The sequence below is a fragment of the Mobula hypostoma genome, chromosome 9 (genome assembly GCF_963921235.1).
Source record: "Mobula hypostoma chromosome 9, sMobHyp1.1, whole genome shotgun sequence".
Lineage (NCBI taxonomy): Eukaryota > Metazoa > Chordata > Chondrichthyes > Myliobatiformes > Myliobatidae > Mobula > Mobula hypostoma.
The window spans coordinates 16,389,913-16,402,737 of NC_086105.1; the positions used below are offsets into that span (position 1 = coordinate 16,389,913).

Genomic DNA, 12,825 nt, shown 5'->3' on the forward strand with positions numbered 1-12,825 from the left:
GATCTGAAGGTCACCAGTTCGAGCCTTAGCTGAGGCAGCGTGTTATGTCATTGAGCAAGGTACTTAACCACACATTGCTCTATGTGTGAGGAGTGGCGCGCCACACAGTCTTTCGTCCTGTGCCCTGTAAGGCATGAAAATGCCCGATGCTGGCCTCTTAGGCCTGAGTCGACGATCCCTCCCCCCCCACCCCCTCAAATAATCAACTTTGTAAGCCATGACTTGCCCCAAGAATCTGTGTTGATTGACCCTAATTAACCATGTTCTTCCATTGCTTCCCTACCATTGATGTCAGGCTCTTTGGTCTTTAACTTCCTGGACTGAACTAGAACTGCACATACTACTCTGTAACTGTTATACGCTGTGCTCCTCGTGGTAAAGGCAAGCGTACCATGCACAACTTTTACCACTCTGTCTGCTTGTGTTGTAATTTTCAGGCAAGTATGGATTTGGATCCCACTGCTGTCAATGGTGCTGCTGTTAATTATTTTTAAATATATTTTGGCGATTATTTATTTGATTGCCCTAAGTGCCACATCTTGCACTTAACCAGATTAAACTCCGATCTGACATTTTCCCACCCATAACTGTATCCATTTGCTTCCTTTGACGATCTTCTTCACTGTCTGCAACTCGACCACTTTTTGTGTTTGTCTGCAAATTTACCAGCTCATCTAGATTTTCATCCATTCCACTTATTTACGTCATAAGCAGTAGGTGTCCCAGCACTGATCCTGTGGTGCACCTCTGGTAACAGACCTCCAGTCAGGATAACACCTTCACCACTATCCTCCTGTCTTTTATCAGCAAGTCACTTCTGGATCCAAACTACCAATTCACCATGGATCGTATGCATCTTCCGGATCAACTTACCCTGAGGATCGTTGTCAAACATCATACTGAAATCTATGTATACAACAATCACTTTTCTACCTTATCATTCATTTTGGTCATCTCAAAAAATACAAAGCCGTGCTAACTGACCCCAATTAGTCCATATTCTTCCAAATATGAGTAAATCATATCCTTAAAAATTTTCTCCAAGCCGTTCCCTATCATTGAAGTCAGGCTCTTTGGCCTGTAATTTCCTGAATTATCCCTATTTTCTTTAAGCAACGAAACATCATTGGCTACTTTCCAGACCTCTGGGACCTCCCTGTGGCTAGAGAGGATGCAGTCCATGGAGTCTGAAATCCCAGGCTTCTGCATTTGACAATGCACTTGGAAGTCTACTTTCAGTTCAGAACCATAGTCAAGCAGATATACTCTGTCCATTGCTACAGCTGTGATCCCCTGGTGGTCACCCATTTCGGTTCCTCTTGCCGTTCCTACACTGACATGCCTGTCCGCAAATTCCTTGACCTACCAGTGAGGTAGGTTGGAGGAGCAGCACCTCGTATTCCATCTTTATTCAGCCTGACAGCATGCAAATTGATTTTTCTAAGTTCCAGTAACCACTCTCCTATTTTCCCCCAGCCATGCCTCCTCATCCCATTTATTCCCCCTTATTCTAGTGGCCCTTTTACCCTGTCTCTTCCCCTGCCCTACCTTCTGATCCCCCACTTCTTTCCCTTTATTCCTTCTTCAACCCTTTACCTCTTCCACCTATCACCTTCTAGCTTCTCACATTCCCTTTCTCACCCATGTGCCTTCAACCCTCCCCCCCTCCCCCCCGCCACATTTTATTCTGGTTTCTTCCTCCTTCCTTTCCAGCCCAGGTGAATGGTCTCAGCTTGGAACTTCCAATTTCATTTCCCTCCACAGATGCTGCTTGATCTGCTAAGTTCCCCCAGAATTTTGTATTGTTGCTCAGAACCACAGAACTTGTGGAATCAATCCCAATATATTTAGTTCAGTATGTCTTCTTGCTCTTCATGTGTGCAAGTACATTTCACTTATTATCTTTTGGCAATCTGTAAATTTAAATCATGTTGTATATCACAGATGGTTGTTTTATGTATCAAACCATAGTGCATTCTTTGTGACTGCTTGCTCCAAATCAGTAATCTTAACTCTTGCATTAATAGACAAAATTTTGGGAATAAGAGAATTCATTGATTTATTATTTAATGATTTACTACTGGCTGTGTTTTGACGAGACTTTTATAGTCATTGAAACAAGTGTAATTTTTACTTTACAAATCTTTTAATTTAGTATTAGCAGTAGTAATCACATTGTTCTCACAAGAAAAACAATTGTGTTAAATTGTTTAAAAGTTGGTGGAAAGAACAGAACAAACAAAAACAATGCTGGAAATATGCATCAAGGCAGCATCTGAAAAGAGAAAATGTTAACATTTTAAATTACAGAGCCTTTGTCGAAAGGAGGAAACAAGTTACTATTTAGTTGCAAAATAATTTAAAACTAACTTAATTTATCCCTTTCCAGTTTTGAGGAAGGATTTTTAAATTTGTTAAGCATTTCCAGCATTTTTATATCATATTTACAGCATCTGCAGCTTTTAAAATTTTGATGAGTTTATTTTAAAAGAGAAAATTTTGCATTTAATATCATTAAATATGACGTACATAGGTTATTTTTGTATCAAAATATGCTTTTGAGTATGTTCCAATCTATTTTTCTATTTAATTTCTAATTAAATATTTGTCCTTTAGTCTTGGCCCATTGGTCAGCAAAGTAAAGGAATATCAGGTGGAAACAATTGTGGATACCTTGTGTACCAATATGCTGTCAGATAAGGAACAACTACGAGATATTTCCAGTATTGGACTGAAAACGGTGATCGGAGAGTTGCCTCCAGCCTCTAGTGGTAAGCTTGTACTCAAATGATCCGGAACTCTTCATTTGAATTCCTCATCAACAAGTCTTAAGGTTACCATCCTTCCCAGGAATGAACGATACCTACACCTTCACTTGCGGAAATCATCACCACTTTGGATTACGTTAGCACTTGCATCACTGATCACCCAGATCTGTGTAAACTACTGAGTGAATAACATTCTTTTTTAAATTCAAAGCCCGATAGTGGGGGGAGAAGCTATTTTAATGTTAGTCTTGGTAATATTTAAATATGGATATAGAAATAATTAGTGGAGTTAATTGTCATAAAATGGTTAAAATTATAATTTGCCACTGCTAGCCGATTCAACCCTTCAGATCATAATGGATGATCAATATTAGAATATCATCTGTTTAGTTTAGAGATGCAGCACATTAACAAGCACTTCCAACCCAACAAGCCTGTGCCACCCAATTACACCCACGTGACGAATTTACCTACAAAACCATATGACTTTGGAATGTGGGAGGAGCATCTGGAGGTAGTCCACTTGGTTAACAGGAGTACGTACAAACTCTTACAGTCAGTGGCGGAATTGAAAACACGGAGCTGGTGCTATAACTGCTAAGCTACAGTGCCACCGAAGCAATTGAAGATGTCAAAATCCCATGCTAATGGTTGGGAATGTTTTTGAGACACATGAACCCTCCTCTTTTCACAAACTGGAGAGTTTGGGAATAGGGATCCTAACATACAGATGCAAGAAAACTTTGTAAACCCTTTGCAATTACTTGTTTTTCTGCATTAATTACTCGTAAAATGTGGTCTGATCTTCATCTTAAGTCACAATAATAGGAAAATGCAATCTGCTTAAGCTAATAACACACAAACAGTTGTTCTTTTCATGTCTGTCTTGAACATATTTTTTAATCATTCACAGTCTAGGCTGGAAAAAGTATGTGAACCCTTGTATTTAATAACTGGTAGCACCTTCAGCAGCAATAACCTTCACAAAATGTTTTCTGTAGCTGTTGATCAGACTTGCACATCAGCAAGTTGGAATTTTAGACCATCCCTCCATACCAAACTGTTTCAGTTCATCATTATTTCTGGGATACCTTGCATGAACAGCCCTCTTCAGATCATACCATGGCATCTCAATTGGGTTAAGGTCTGGACTCCTGACTTGACCATTCCAGAACAAAAAAATTCTCTTTTTAAACCATTCTGTTATTGATTTATTCTTGTGTTTCAGATCATTGTCTTGTTCCGTCATCCAACTTCTATTAAGCTTCATGACTGCTACCCTGACATTCTCCTGTAAAATGTCTTGGAATTCATTGTTCCCTCAATGATTTCAAGCTGTCCAGGCCCTGAGGCAGCAAAGCAGCCCCGAACCTTGATGCTCCTTCCATGATGTTTCACTGTTGGGATGAGGTTTTGGTGTTGGTGTGTGGTGCCCTTTTTCCGCCAAATATAGCAGTATGCATTTCTGTCAAAAAGTTCAACTTTTGTCTCACCTGGCCACAGAACATTGTTCCAGAAATGTTGTGGAGCATCCAGGAAGTCTTTTGCAAACTTGAGATGTGCAGCAATGTTTGTTTTTGGAGAGCTGTGGTTTTCTCCATGGTGTCCTTCCATGAATATCATTCTTATTTTTATTGTAGTGGAAACATGAACAGAGACTTTAGCAAGTTCTAGAGATTTCTGCAGGTCCTTGGTTTCTTCTTCACTTCCTTCAGCATCGCACATTGTGCTCTTGGTCTAATCTTGGCAGGACTCCCACTCCGAGGAGGAGTAGAAACAGTACTGAATTTCCTCCATTTGTAGACAATTTCTCTTATTGTGGACTGATGAACACTCAGCTCTTTAGAAATACTGTTGTAGCCTTTCCCAGCTTCATGCATCTCTACAATTCTTCTAAGGTCCTCTGAAAGTTGTTTTGATTGAAGCATCATGCACATAAACAGATCTTTCTTGAGAAGAGTGGGCTCTGTCAGTAACCTGACTTTGTCTTTTTTTTATAGGGCAGGGCACCTCTGCAACCCACACCTCCAATCTTATCTCATTGAATCCAAACACGAGGAATTCTACAGATGCTGGAAATTCAAACAACACACATCAAAGTTGCTGGTGAACGCAGCAGGCCAGGCAGCATCTCTAGGAAGAGGTACAGTCGACGTTTCGGGCCGAGACCCTGCGTCAGGACTAACTGAAGGAAGAGCTATTAAGAGATTTGAAAGTGGGTGGGGGAAGGGGAGATCCAAAGTGATAGGAGAAGACAGGAGGGGGAGGGATGGACAGTACCACTTCCTGGAGATGCTGCCTGGCCTGCTGCGTTCACCAGCAACTTTGATGTGTGTTCATTGAATCCAAATAGCTTTTGTAGAAGGCATTACCCCAGAGGCTCTCATACTTTTTTGAACCTAGACTGTGATTGTTTAAATGATGTACTCAGTATTGACGAGGCATACAATTGTTTGGCGTCTTGTGTTTGTCTGTTATTGTGACTTAGATGAAGATCAGACTATATTTTCTGAGTAATTAATGCAGAAAGCCAGGTAATTGCAAACTTTTTCTTGCAACAATAAAATATGGCTGGGCTTTAGAAGAGTGAAGTGAGTAAACACTTTGATGTGCAAAGCTTTGAAAACATTTGCAGCTGTTCATCAAATGATAATAGATACTAAGTTAGTGTTATTTTGAGTGATGGATTTTTATTAAGTTAAGCTTTTAAGGGATATTAGGCAAAGCTAGGTAAGTAACAGCTCAGCTAGTTTGTCATTGAAAGGTTTGACTATCTTGGCAAGTAGCCCACCTCTGATCTTGAGTTCCTGTGTGCTGGAAGTTCAATTGTTTGCTTCATGTTTTTCTGGGAGAATGCTTTTAGGTTCCTGGAACCTTGTATTGATGAATTACTGACAGTAGAAATGCTACTGAGTAAATTCTCCTTATTTATCTGGCCTGACTGGGTTTAATACCTCCTTTGATCTAGGGGAAATTTATACATCTAAGCAATATATCTTTATCTGATTCATCTGATAATAGATATAATTCTCATAAACTTATTGTCAGAAGAACATAATTTTTTTAAAGATATGAACTTTATTATTCCATTCTTTTAAGCTATTTTGTCATTGTCTTGTGTTGCACCTAATTTATATCTAAACTCCATTTACTTGGGAACCAATTTGTATACCATTCTAATAGTTGATCCAGCATTCACAGCCTTTAAGGGAACCAAGTTCTCTTTCCACTTCTGTTTGAATGAAAGCATGATTCCTAATCTACTTCAAAAGATCTCCAGTACAAATTTACATACTTAACTCCATTATTTTAAATCAACCCTTCAAGCTGATTGTTAAATTTTACTTAAGCAAAAGTACTGATGAATATGAGGGTAGATAAATGTGTTCATGCAACAGACCTCATAATATTGACAATTATTACATGAATAATGTGGATAAATAGTTTAGAAGTGGGTCAGTTGTTAGAGGTGATATTGGAAAGTTAAGTTCAGTGATGAATAATTCTATCATGCACCATAACATACAAACTCATTGCATTCAGCAGTTTAGTTGCTGCTGCTATCAGTAAAGAGTTTGTATGTTCTCTCCGTCACCGCATGCTCCAAGTGCTCCAGTTTCCTCCCATGTTCCAAAGACATACAGATTAGTAAATTGTGGGCAACTTATGTTGACGCTGGAAGCGTAGCAACACTTAAGATATTTTCAGATTATGTTGGTTGTTGCTGCAGATTACACATTTCACTATGTTTGAATATACATGTGACAAAGTTAATCTTATTGTAAGAAATTATTTTAAGTAGTCCTAACATTTCAGACAAGGTCCATTTTTTAAAATTCTTTATGCATTTTGCTCTTTGCTTTTTCTAATGATGCTTTTATTTATTTACTGAGGTACAGCACGGAATAGGCCCTTCTGTCCCTTCAAGCCACCCCAATTTAATCCCAGCCTATTCACAGGACAATCTACAATGACCAATTAACCTACCAACTGGTACGTCTTTGGACTGTGAGAGGAAACCATAGCACCAGGAAGAAACCCACAAGGTCACGGAGAAAATGTAGAAACTCCTTTCAGGCAGCAGGAATTGAACCCGGGTCGCTGGTACTGTAAAATGTTGTGCTAACCATTATGCTGCTATGCTGCCTTATTATTTTTATTTAAAAAATTTCATATTTGACCAAAGAACTTGGTTATTTGCTTATGCATTTGAAGTAATAAGTAATGTTAGGTTTGTTGCTGGCTGGAAAACCAGATTTCAAATGTGGTTTTAGAAAATGTATTCCAAGTAGTGGTATCATATGACTGACACAAATTCCTATGTTACATAGAACACTGGCAACACTGAAGTTCATTCACATTATTCATGTGAGAGCTGTTTGGGAATGTGTATTTATTTTCCAGGATCTGCTTTGGCAGCTAATGTTTGTAAAAAGATCACAGGACGTCTCACTAATGCTATTGCCAAACAGGAAGATGTCTCTGTTCAGTTGGAAGCTCTGGATATCATGGCAGATATGCTAAGCAGGTAATTTTATCTTTGGATGTCGGTTGAAAATCCATACTTTGTAAAGCTCTGTAATAAAGAAATAAACTTTAGTCATTTCTAGAGATAACACCACTGGTGTTCATAAACTGCTTAAGAAAGTCATTTTAAAGAATGTGTAAAGTTACTTGAGGGTAAAAAAGAAAATGGATTTTGCTTTGGAAATTTACCGTAACAATGCTCTAATGGGAACCTGCTGTAAAGGTTAAGATTAATAGGTACTGCAAGAGGGTAGCCATTTTGAAGTATAGATTAGCAAATTTAAATAGCATAGATAATTCTGAACTTGGGTTTCTTCCTAGAATCATCATCCACAATTAACTGGCTTGACACAAAGCGCCAGAATTGCTGCCCTTCCACACTTGCATGTTGGGTTATGAGATGAAGGGAGATCTCAGCAGTGAGTATGTATTGGGCAGTGTAATTGTGAAGCACTGTTCCTGCAACACCATTGCAGCCTTTCATCCAAGGCAAAACAGATGATAGATACTCATCTCATGTCAAAGCAATTTTTTTTAATGCTTGGCACTTCAGAGACACTTTGAACAAAGAAGAGGCCCTTCAACCCACAGTGTTGTACTAAACCAATTAAATTAATAATCAAAGGGCTAACTAAACTAACCTCCTGTGCCTAAACTATATCCATATACTTACATTTGTCTCACAATAATGTGTCTGTCTTCAACGTCTCTAATGTTTCTGTCTATCACCACAATCCCAGGCTGCGCATTCTGACATCCACCCCTCGCATCTCCTTTGAAATTACTCACTCTCAACTTCAATGCATGCCTTCTGGTATTAGACATTACAACCTTTGAAAAAAGAAAAATATATTGCCTGTTTACTCCATCTACATTATGCTTCTCATAATCTTATCAGATCTATCAGATCTTCCCTCAGCTGCTCAAGAGAAAACAACCCAAGTTTATTTAGCCTCTCGTGATAGCATATGCCTTCTAATCTAGGCAGCATCCTGATAAACCTCTTCTGCACCCTGACCAAAGCAGCAACATCCTTCCAATAATGGGGTGAGCAGAATTGTACACAAAACTCCAGATGCGGCCTAATTTAAGTTTTATAAAGCTGCAACCTGACTTCTGAAATCAACGTCTCAATTGATAAAAGCAAACATGCCATGTGTCTTCTCAACCACCCTATCAACCTGTGTAGCCACTTTTAGGGAGCTACGAACTTCTACCCCAAGATCTCTCTGCTCAACAAAACTTAAGGATCTTGCCCGTAACAGTGCGCTGTCTCTTTGCATTTGTCCTACGAAGGTGCAACACTTCACATTGGGCTAAGTTAAACACCTGCCATTTCTCTGTCCGCATCTGAAACTGATCTATATCCTGGTGATTTTTTTTTTCCCCAGTCTTCTACGCTATCCATTACACCAATTTTAGTATCATCTGCAAACTTAATATCTACATTTTCATCCAGGTCATTTATATACATGACAAACAGCAGAGGCGCCAATACAGATCCCTGCAGAACAGTACTAATCACAGACTTCCAGCTAGATTAAGTCTGTTTGACCGCTATCATCTTTTATGTCTTCTACGGACAAGCCAGTTTTGAATCCAAATGACCAATTCATCATGGATCCTATGCATCTTATTCTTCCAGATAAACCTTCCATGAGGGACCTTGTCAAATGGCTTATTAAAATCCTTTAAACAACATACCCAACTCTACTTTCATCAATCAGCCTCCTTGCCTTGTCAAAAAAAACTCAATTGTTAGTAAGACACGACTTGCCCTGCACAAAGCCATACTGGCTCTCACTAACTAAGCCATGTTTTTCCAAATGCTCATAAATTCCATCCCTAAGAGTTCTCTCCGGTAACTTCCCTGCCACTGGTGTGGGACTGACTGGCCTATAGTTTCCAGGATTATCTCTGGTTCTCTCCTTGAATAATGGAACAACATTAGCTACTTGCCAGTCCTCTGGGACCTTGCATATGGCTGGAGAGGACACGAAGATATTGGTCAAGGCTCTAGCAGTCTCCTCTTGTTTGATAACTCGGAATGTGTACCATCAGACCCTGGGGACTTATCCACTTCAGTTCTCTTTGAGAGATCTAACACTACCTCCTCCTTTAACTCAAAGTGCCTTAACGCATCAATACACGCAACACTGAACTCCCTATCTGCCGTGTCCTCCTTGGTAAGTACTGATGTAGAGTAGTCACTAAAGACCTCACCCACATCCCCTGCATCCAAGCAAATGTTCTCCCCTTTATCCGCGGGTGATCCTACCCTCTCTAGTTATCTTTTTGCTCTTGATGTATGTATAGAATGCCTTGGGATTCTCTTTAATTCCACTTGCCAAGGATTTTTCATGTCCCCTCCTGGTTTCCTAATTCCCTCTTGCGTTCTTTTCTGGTATTTGTATAATACCTGAGGGCTCGCTTTGATTCTGTTCCTAAGCTTTACGTACTTAACCTTTTTCTTGATTAAATTTCCTCACTCTCGACATCTCAGGTTCTCACCTTGCCACCCTTGTCCTTCCTATTCAGTAGCTAAAAAATATCGTTTCATCATTATCCAAGCTGATATTTCCTACTGACCTAAATGGTCTGTGATTCTGCTGTCATGTTGGACAGATCCTTTTGTAGCACTTGCAACTCTTGCAAGTTTGTACTGTACCGTTGACTACCACGTGGAAGGTTAGATGGGTAATATGTTTCTCTGTAAGTCACAAACTTGCAACAGGGTCAGCTGAAGTATGAGACTAAGTACCGCTGAATGCTGGCAGTTCTTTCTGGAACCACTGGCCGTAACTAGCACTGTTTAGCCCATTGAGTCAGTATTACAACTAAGCTCAAAGACCAGATACAGCAGAAAGGAGCAATGTGATTTAATTTCAAAAATTGACACCAGAGTAGCTAAAATCCAGCTGATGTAGGGAGTATGTTTCTGCATTTTACCCATCTTTTTTAATTAAACAGATTGGTACAATTCTGTCTACGAATTTTATACTAGTCGCGTACTGCAGAATCAACATATAATCCTTAACAGCAACAGAGAATACTAGAAACAAGCAAATATCAGGCAACAACTGTGAAGAGTAACAGTTTTCATGTTTTCTGAAGAAAACAGTTCATCTGAACTGGGTTCCAGTTTGGTCATTGATCTGAAACATTACCTGTTTCAGTTTCCATTGATGTTTACCACGTTTTCCGTTTTTTGTTTCAGAATTCCAACTCCAGTTTTTTAAAAATTATTTTTGAATATCCCTTAACTTCAGTATAGAGGGTTAAACCTTGCTTTGTTAGATCATTTCAAAAAATGGTTGAAAACTATTGTCAGGCCATGTTTGATACGATGCAATAAAAACTTAAAATTTCGGTACACTAAATAGAAGAAGTTAATACATAGTAAATTAAAATGCCCTTTATGAATTTTTTTTTTATAGACTGATAATCTGTGAAATCTTAAATGAAAGTATAGTGGAAAACTTTTTTTTAACTTCAAGTAAGCGGAACTGAAAGATACTCCAGCTCAAAGATATCCAATCATTTTCCAACTGTTTTCCAGCAGTATTTATTTAAAATAAAAGAACAGAAGTGGTAAATATTGAATAACATGTAAACAATGTACTGTTTATTAATCAGTTGAATTTGTCTGTCTTATTTCGTCCCATGTTTTTTCTAATGTACAGAATAGAAACCCTGATTTGGTTTGAAGCAAATATGTCTTGTAGTTCCATTATGAAAATGGATGAGAAATATCAAAGTTTATTTTTAAAACAAACATGACTTTATGAAAACCATTAAAATATAAATGTGCTTTGTTTCTTGCACTTTGTACTGTTACTTGGGATGTCTGGCGATTCCTGAATTGAAAGAGCACTTCAGATAGGTTGATGAAAAGTAACTATTTTTGGTTGAACTGTAACTGGAATCTTCTATCTTTTCTAGGCAAGGAGGTCTGCTGGTTAATTTCCATCCATCAATTTTGAACTGCCTTCTTCCCCAGCTTACCAGTCCTCGGCTTGCTGTGCGGAAGAGAACGATTATAGCCCTTGGTCACCTCGTTATGAGCTGTGGAAACTTGGTCTTTGTTGACCTGATTGAGCATTTGTTGACAGAACTTGCTAAAAACGAATCTATGTCTACAACCAGGACCTATATTCAGTGCATTGCTGCTATTAGCAGACAGGCAGGACACCGAATAGGTAACACGAATATGCAAAACTTATAGTAGTTAGCGAAAGTCATTGTTTGCGAGAATATTTGAAACTTTGTGTTCTCTTTAGGAGAATATTTGGAAAAAATCATTCCATTAGTTGTTAAATTCTGCAGTGTTGAAGATGATGAGCTGAGAGAATACTGCATTCAAGCTTTTGAGTCTTTTGTGAGAAGGTAAGATGTTAATTGGTAACTTGGAATTATAATAAAATGCTACCATCACACTGAAGTAAATTGCTGCCTTAGTGTGGTGATGGTATACAACTTGTTTCATTGTTGTAAGTAGAGCTTATGTTTGATTTGCCCTTTAGATAGAAAGTAAAATGCAGCTTTCTTCATAAGTGGTTTTGTGATTTAGATGTTGGATAGGTTTAAAATCGCTGACTTAATTTTAACATTAAACATTATTTTAATGCTCATGTTTCTTAGGTGCCCAAAGGAAGTTTTTCTTCATGTCACCACCATTATTAACATATGCCTGAGGTACTTGACTTATGACCCCAATTACAATTATGACGACGATGATGACGAAGATGATGCGGCAATGGAGTCCGAAGGTGGAGATGATGATGATCAAGGTTAAAGTAAAACTGATACAAATGTTCTATCTTTCCACATTAAAATTGGATGATGTATTTGGCATTAAGTAAAATGTGAGGAAATATATTGGCATGGATAAGGGGAGCTAACCAGTAGGATAAAAATGTCCAAATACTCTAAATAGTCATTTAGAGTAATTGATGTCTGAACTGGCAAACACCAGCATCAGCACTGGAGCCTCAGCTATTGACAACATATATTGATGGATTGGATGTAGAGACTTAAATGTACTGTAGTCAACTTTGTTAATGATACAAAAATAGGTTTTTGCAAGTTTTGATAGGTTAGAGAGGAATATAGAAGGGTTAAGTGTATGGAATTCAAGTTATTGCTTTGCAAAGGGATATGGGAATCCCAGTAGATCAAAAATTCAAATAATCCAGTACCCAGTTTTTTGAAAATCCCAGTAGTTCAGCATCTGACTTGATCGGTAATTTGGTGTGTTAAGCCTGCGTCTAGAGTCTGCAGGTGTGCAGCTGGAGTCTTGAATCTCGACTGTGGGCCACATATGTAGCTGGTGCCCATCTCTGAAATTCCATGAGTCAGGAATGTTTATGGCTGGATCAGGGTGTTTTGATTTCATGAGCTGAAGCTGAAAATGTGAAATTTACAGAAGTAAATTTACCAAGTTCTACTTTGTGTCCCCTTTAAAGTCTGTGGATTCAATAAAAAATTCTTTACACATTAAAGGTGCGTGAAGTATTAATGGGAGTCTGAT

At 38.5% G+C, this 12,825-nt stretch overlaps 1 protein-coding gene across 3 annotated transcripts in view; it reads left to right on the top strand.

Moving 5' to 3' along the window:
• cand1 (cullin-associated and neddylation-dissociated 1) overlaps positions 1-12,825 on the top strand; it is a 36,347-nt gene that overhangs the window by 11,464 nt on the left and 12,058 nt on the right. The window contains exons 2-7 of one of the 3 annotated variants that reach the window (XM_063057795.1): positions 296-437; positions 2,617-2,771; positions 7,173-7,296; positions 11,238-11,494; positions 11,576-11,681; positions 11,937-12,085. In XM_063057795.1, the coding sequence (XP_062913865.1) occupies positions 2,687-2,771; positions 7,173-7,296; positions 11,238-11,494; positions 11,576-11,681; positions 11,937-12,085 (721 nt within the window). In that variant the 5' untranslated portion in view covers positions 296-437; positions 2,617-2,686. The remainder of the gene's footprint in view (positions 1-295; positions 438-2,616; positions 2,772-7,172; positions 7,297-11,237; positions 11,495-11,575; positions 11,682-11,936; positions 12,086-12,825) is intronic. The other 2 variants (XM_063057793.1, XM_063057794.1) reach the window with 2 other exon arrangements.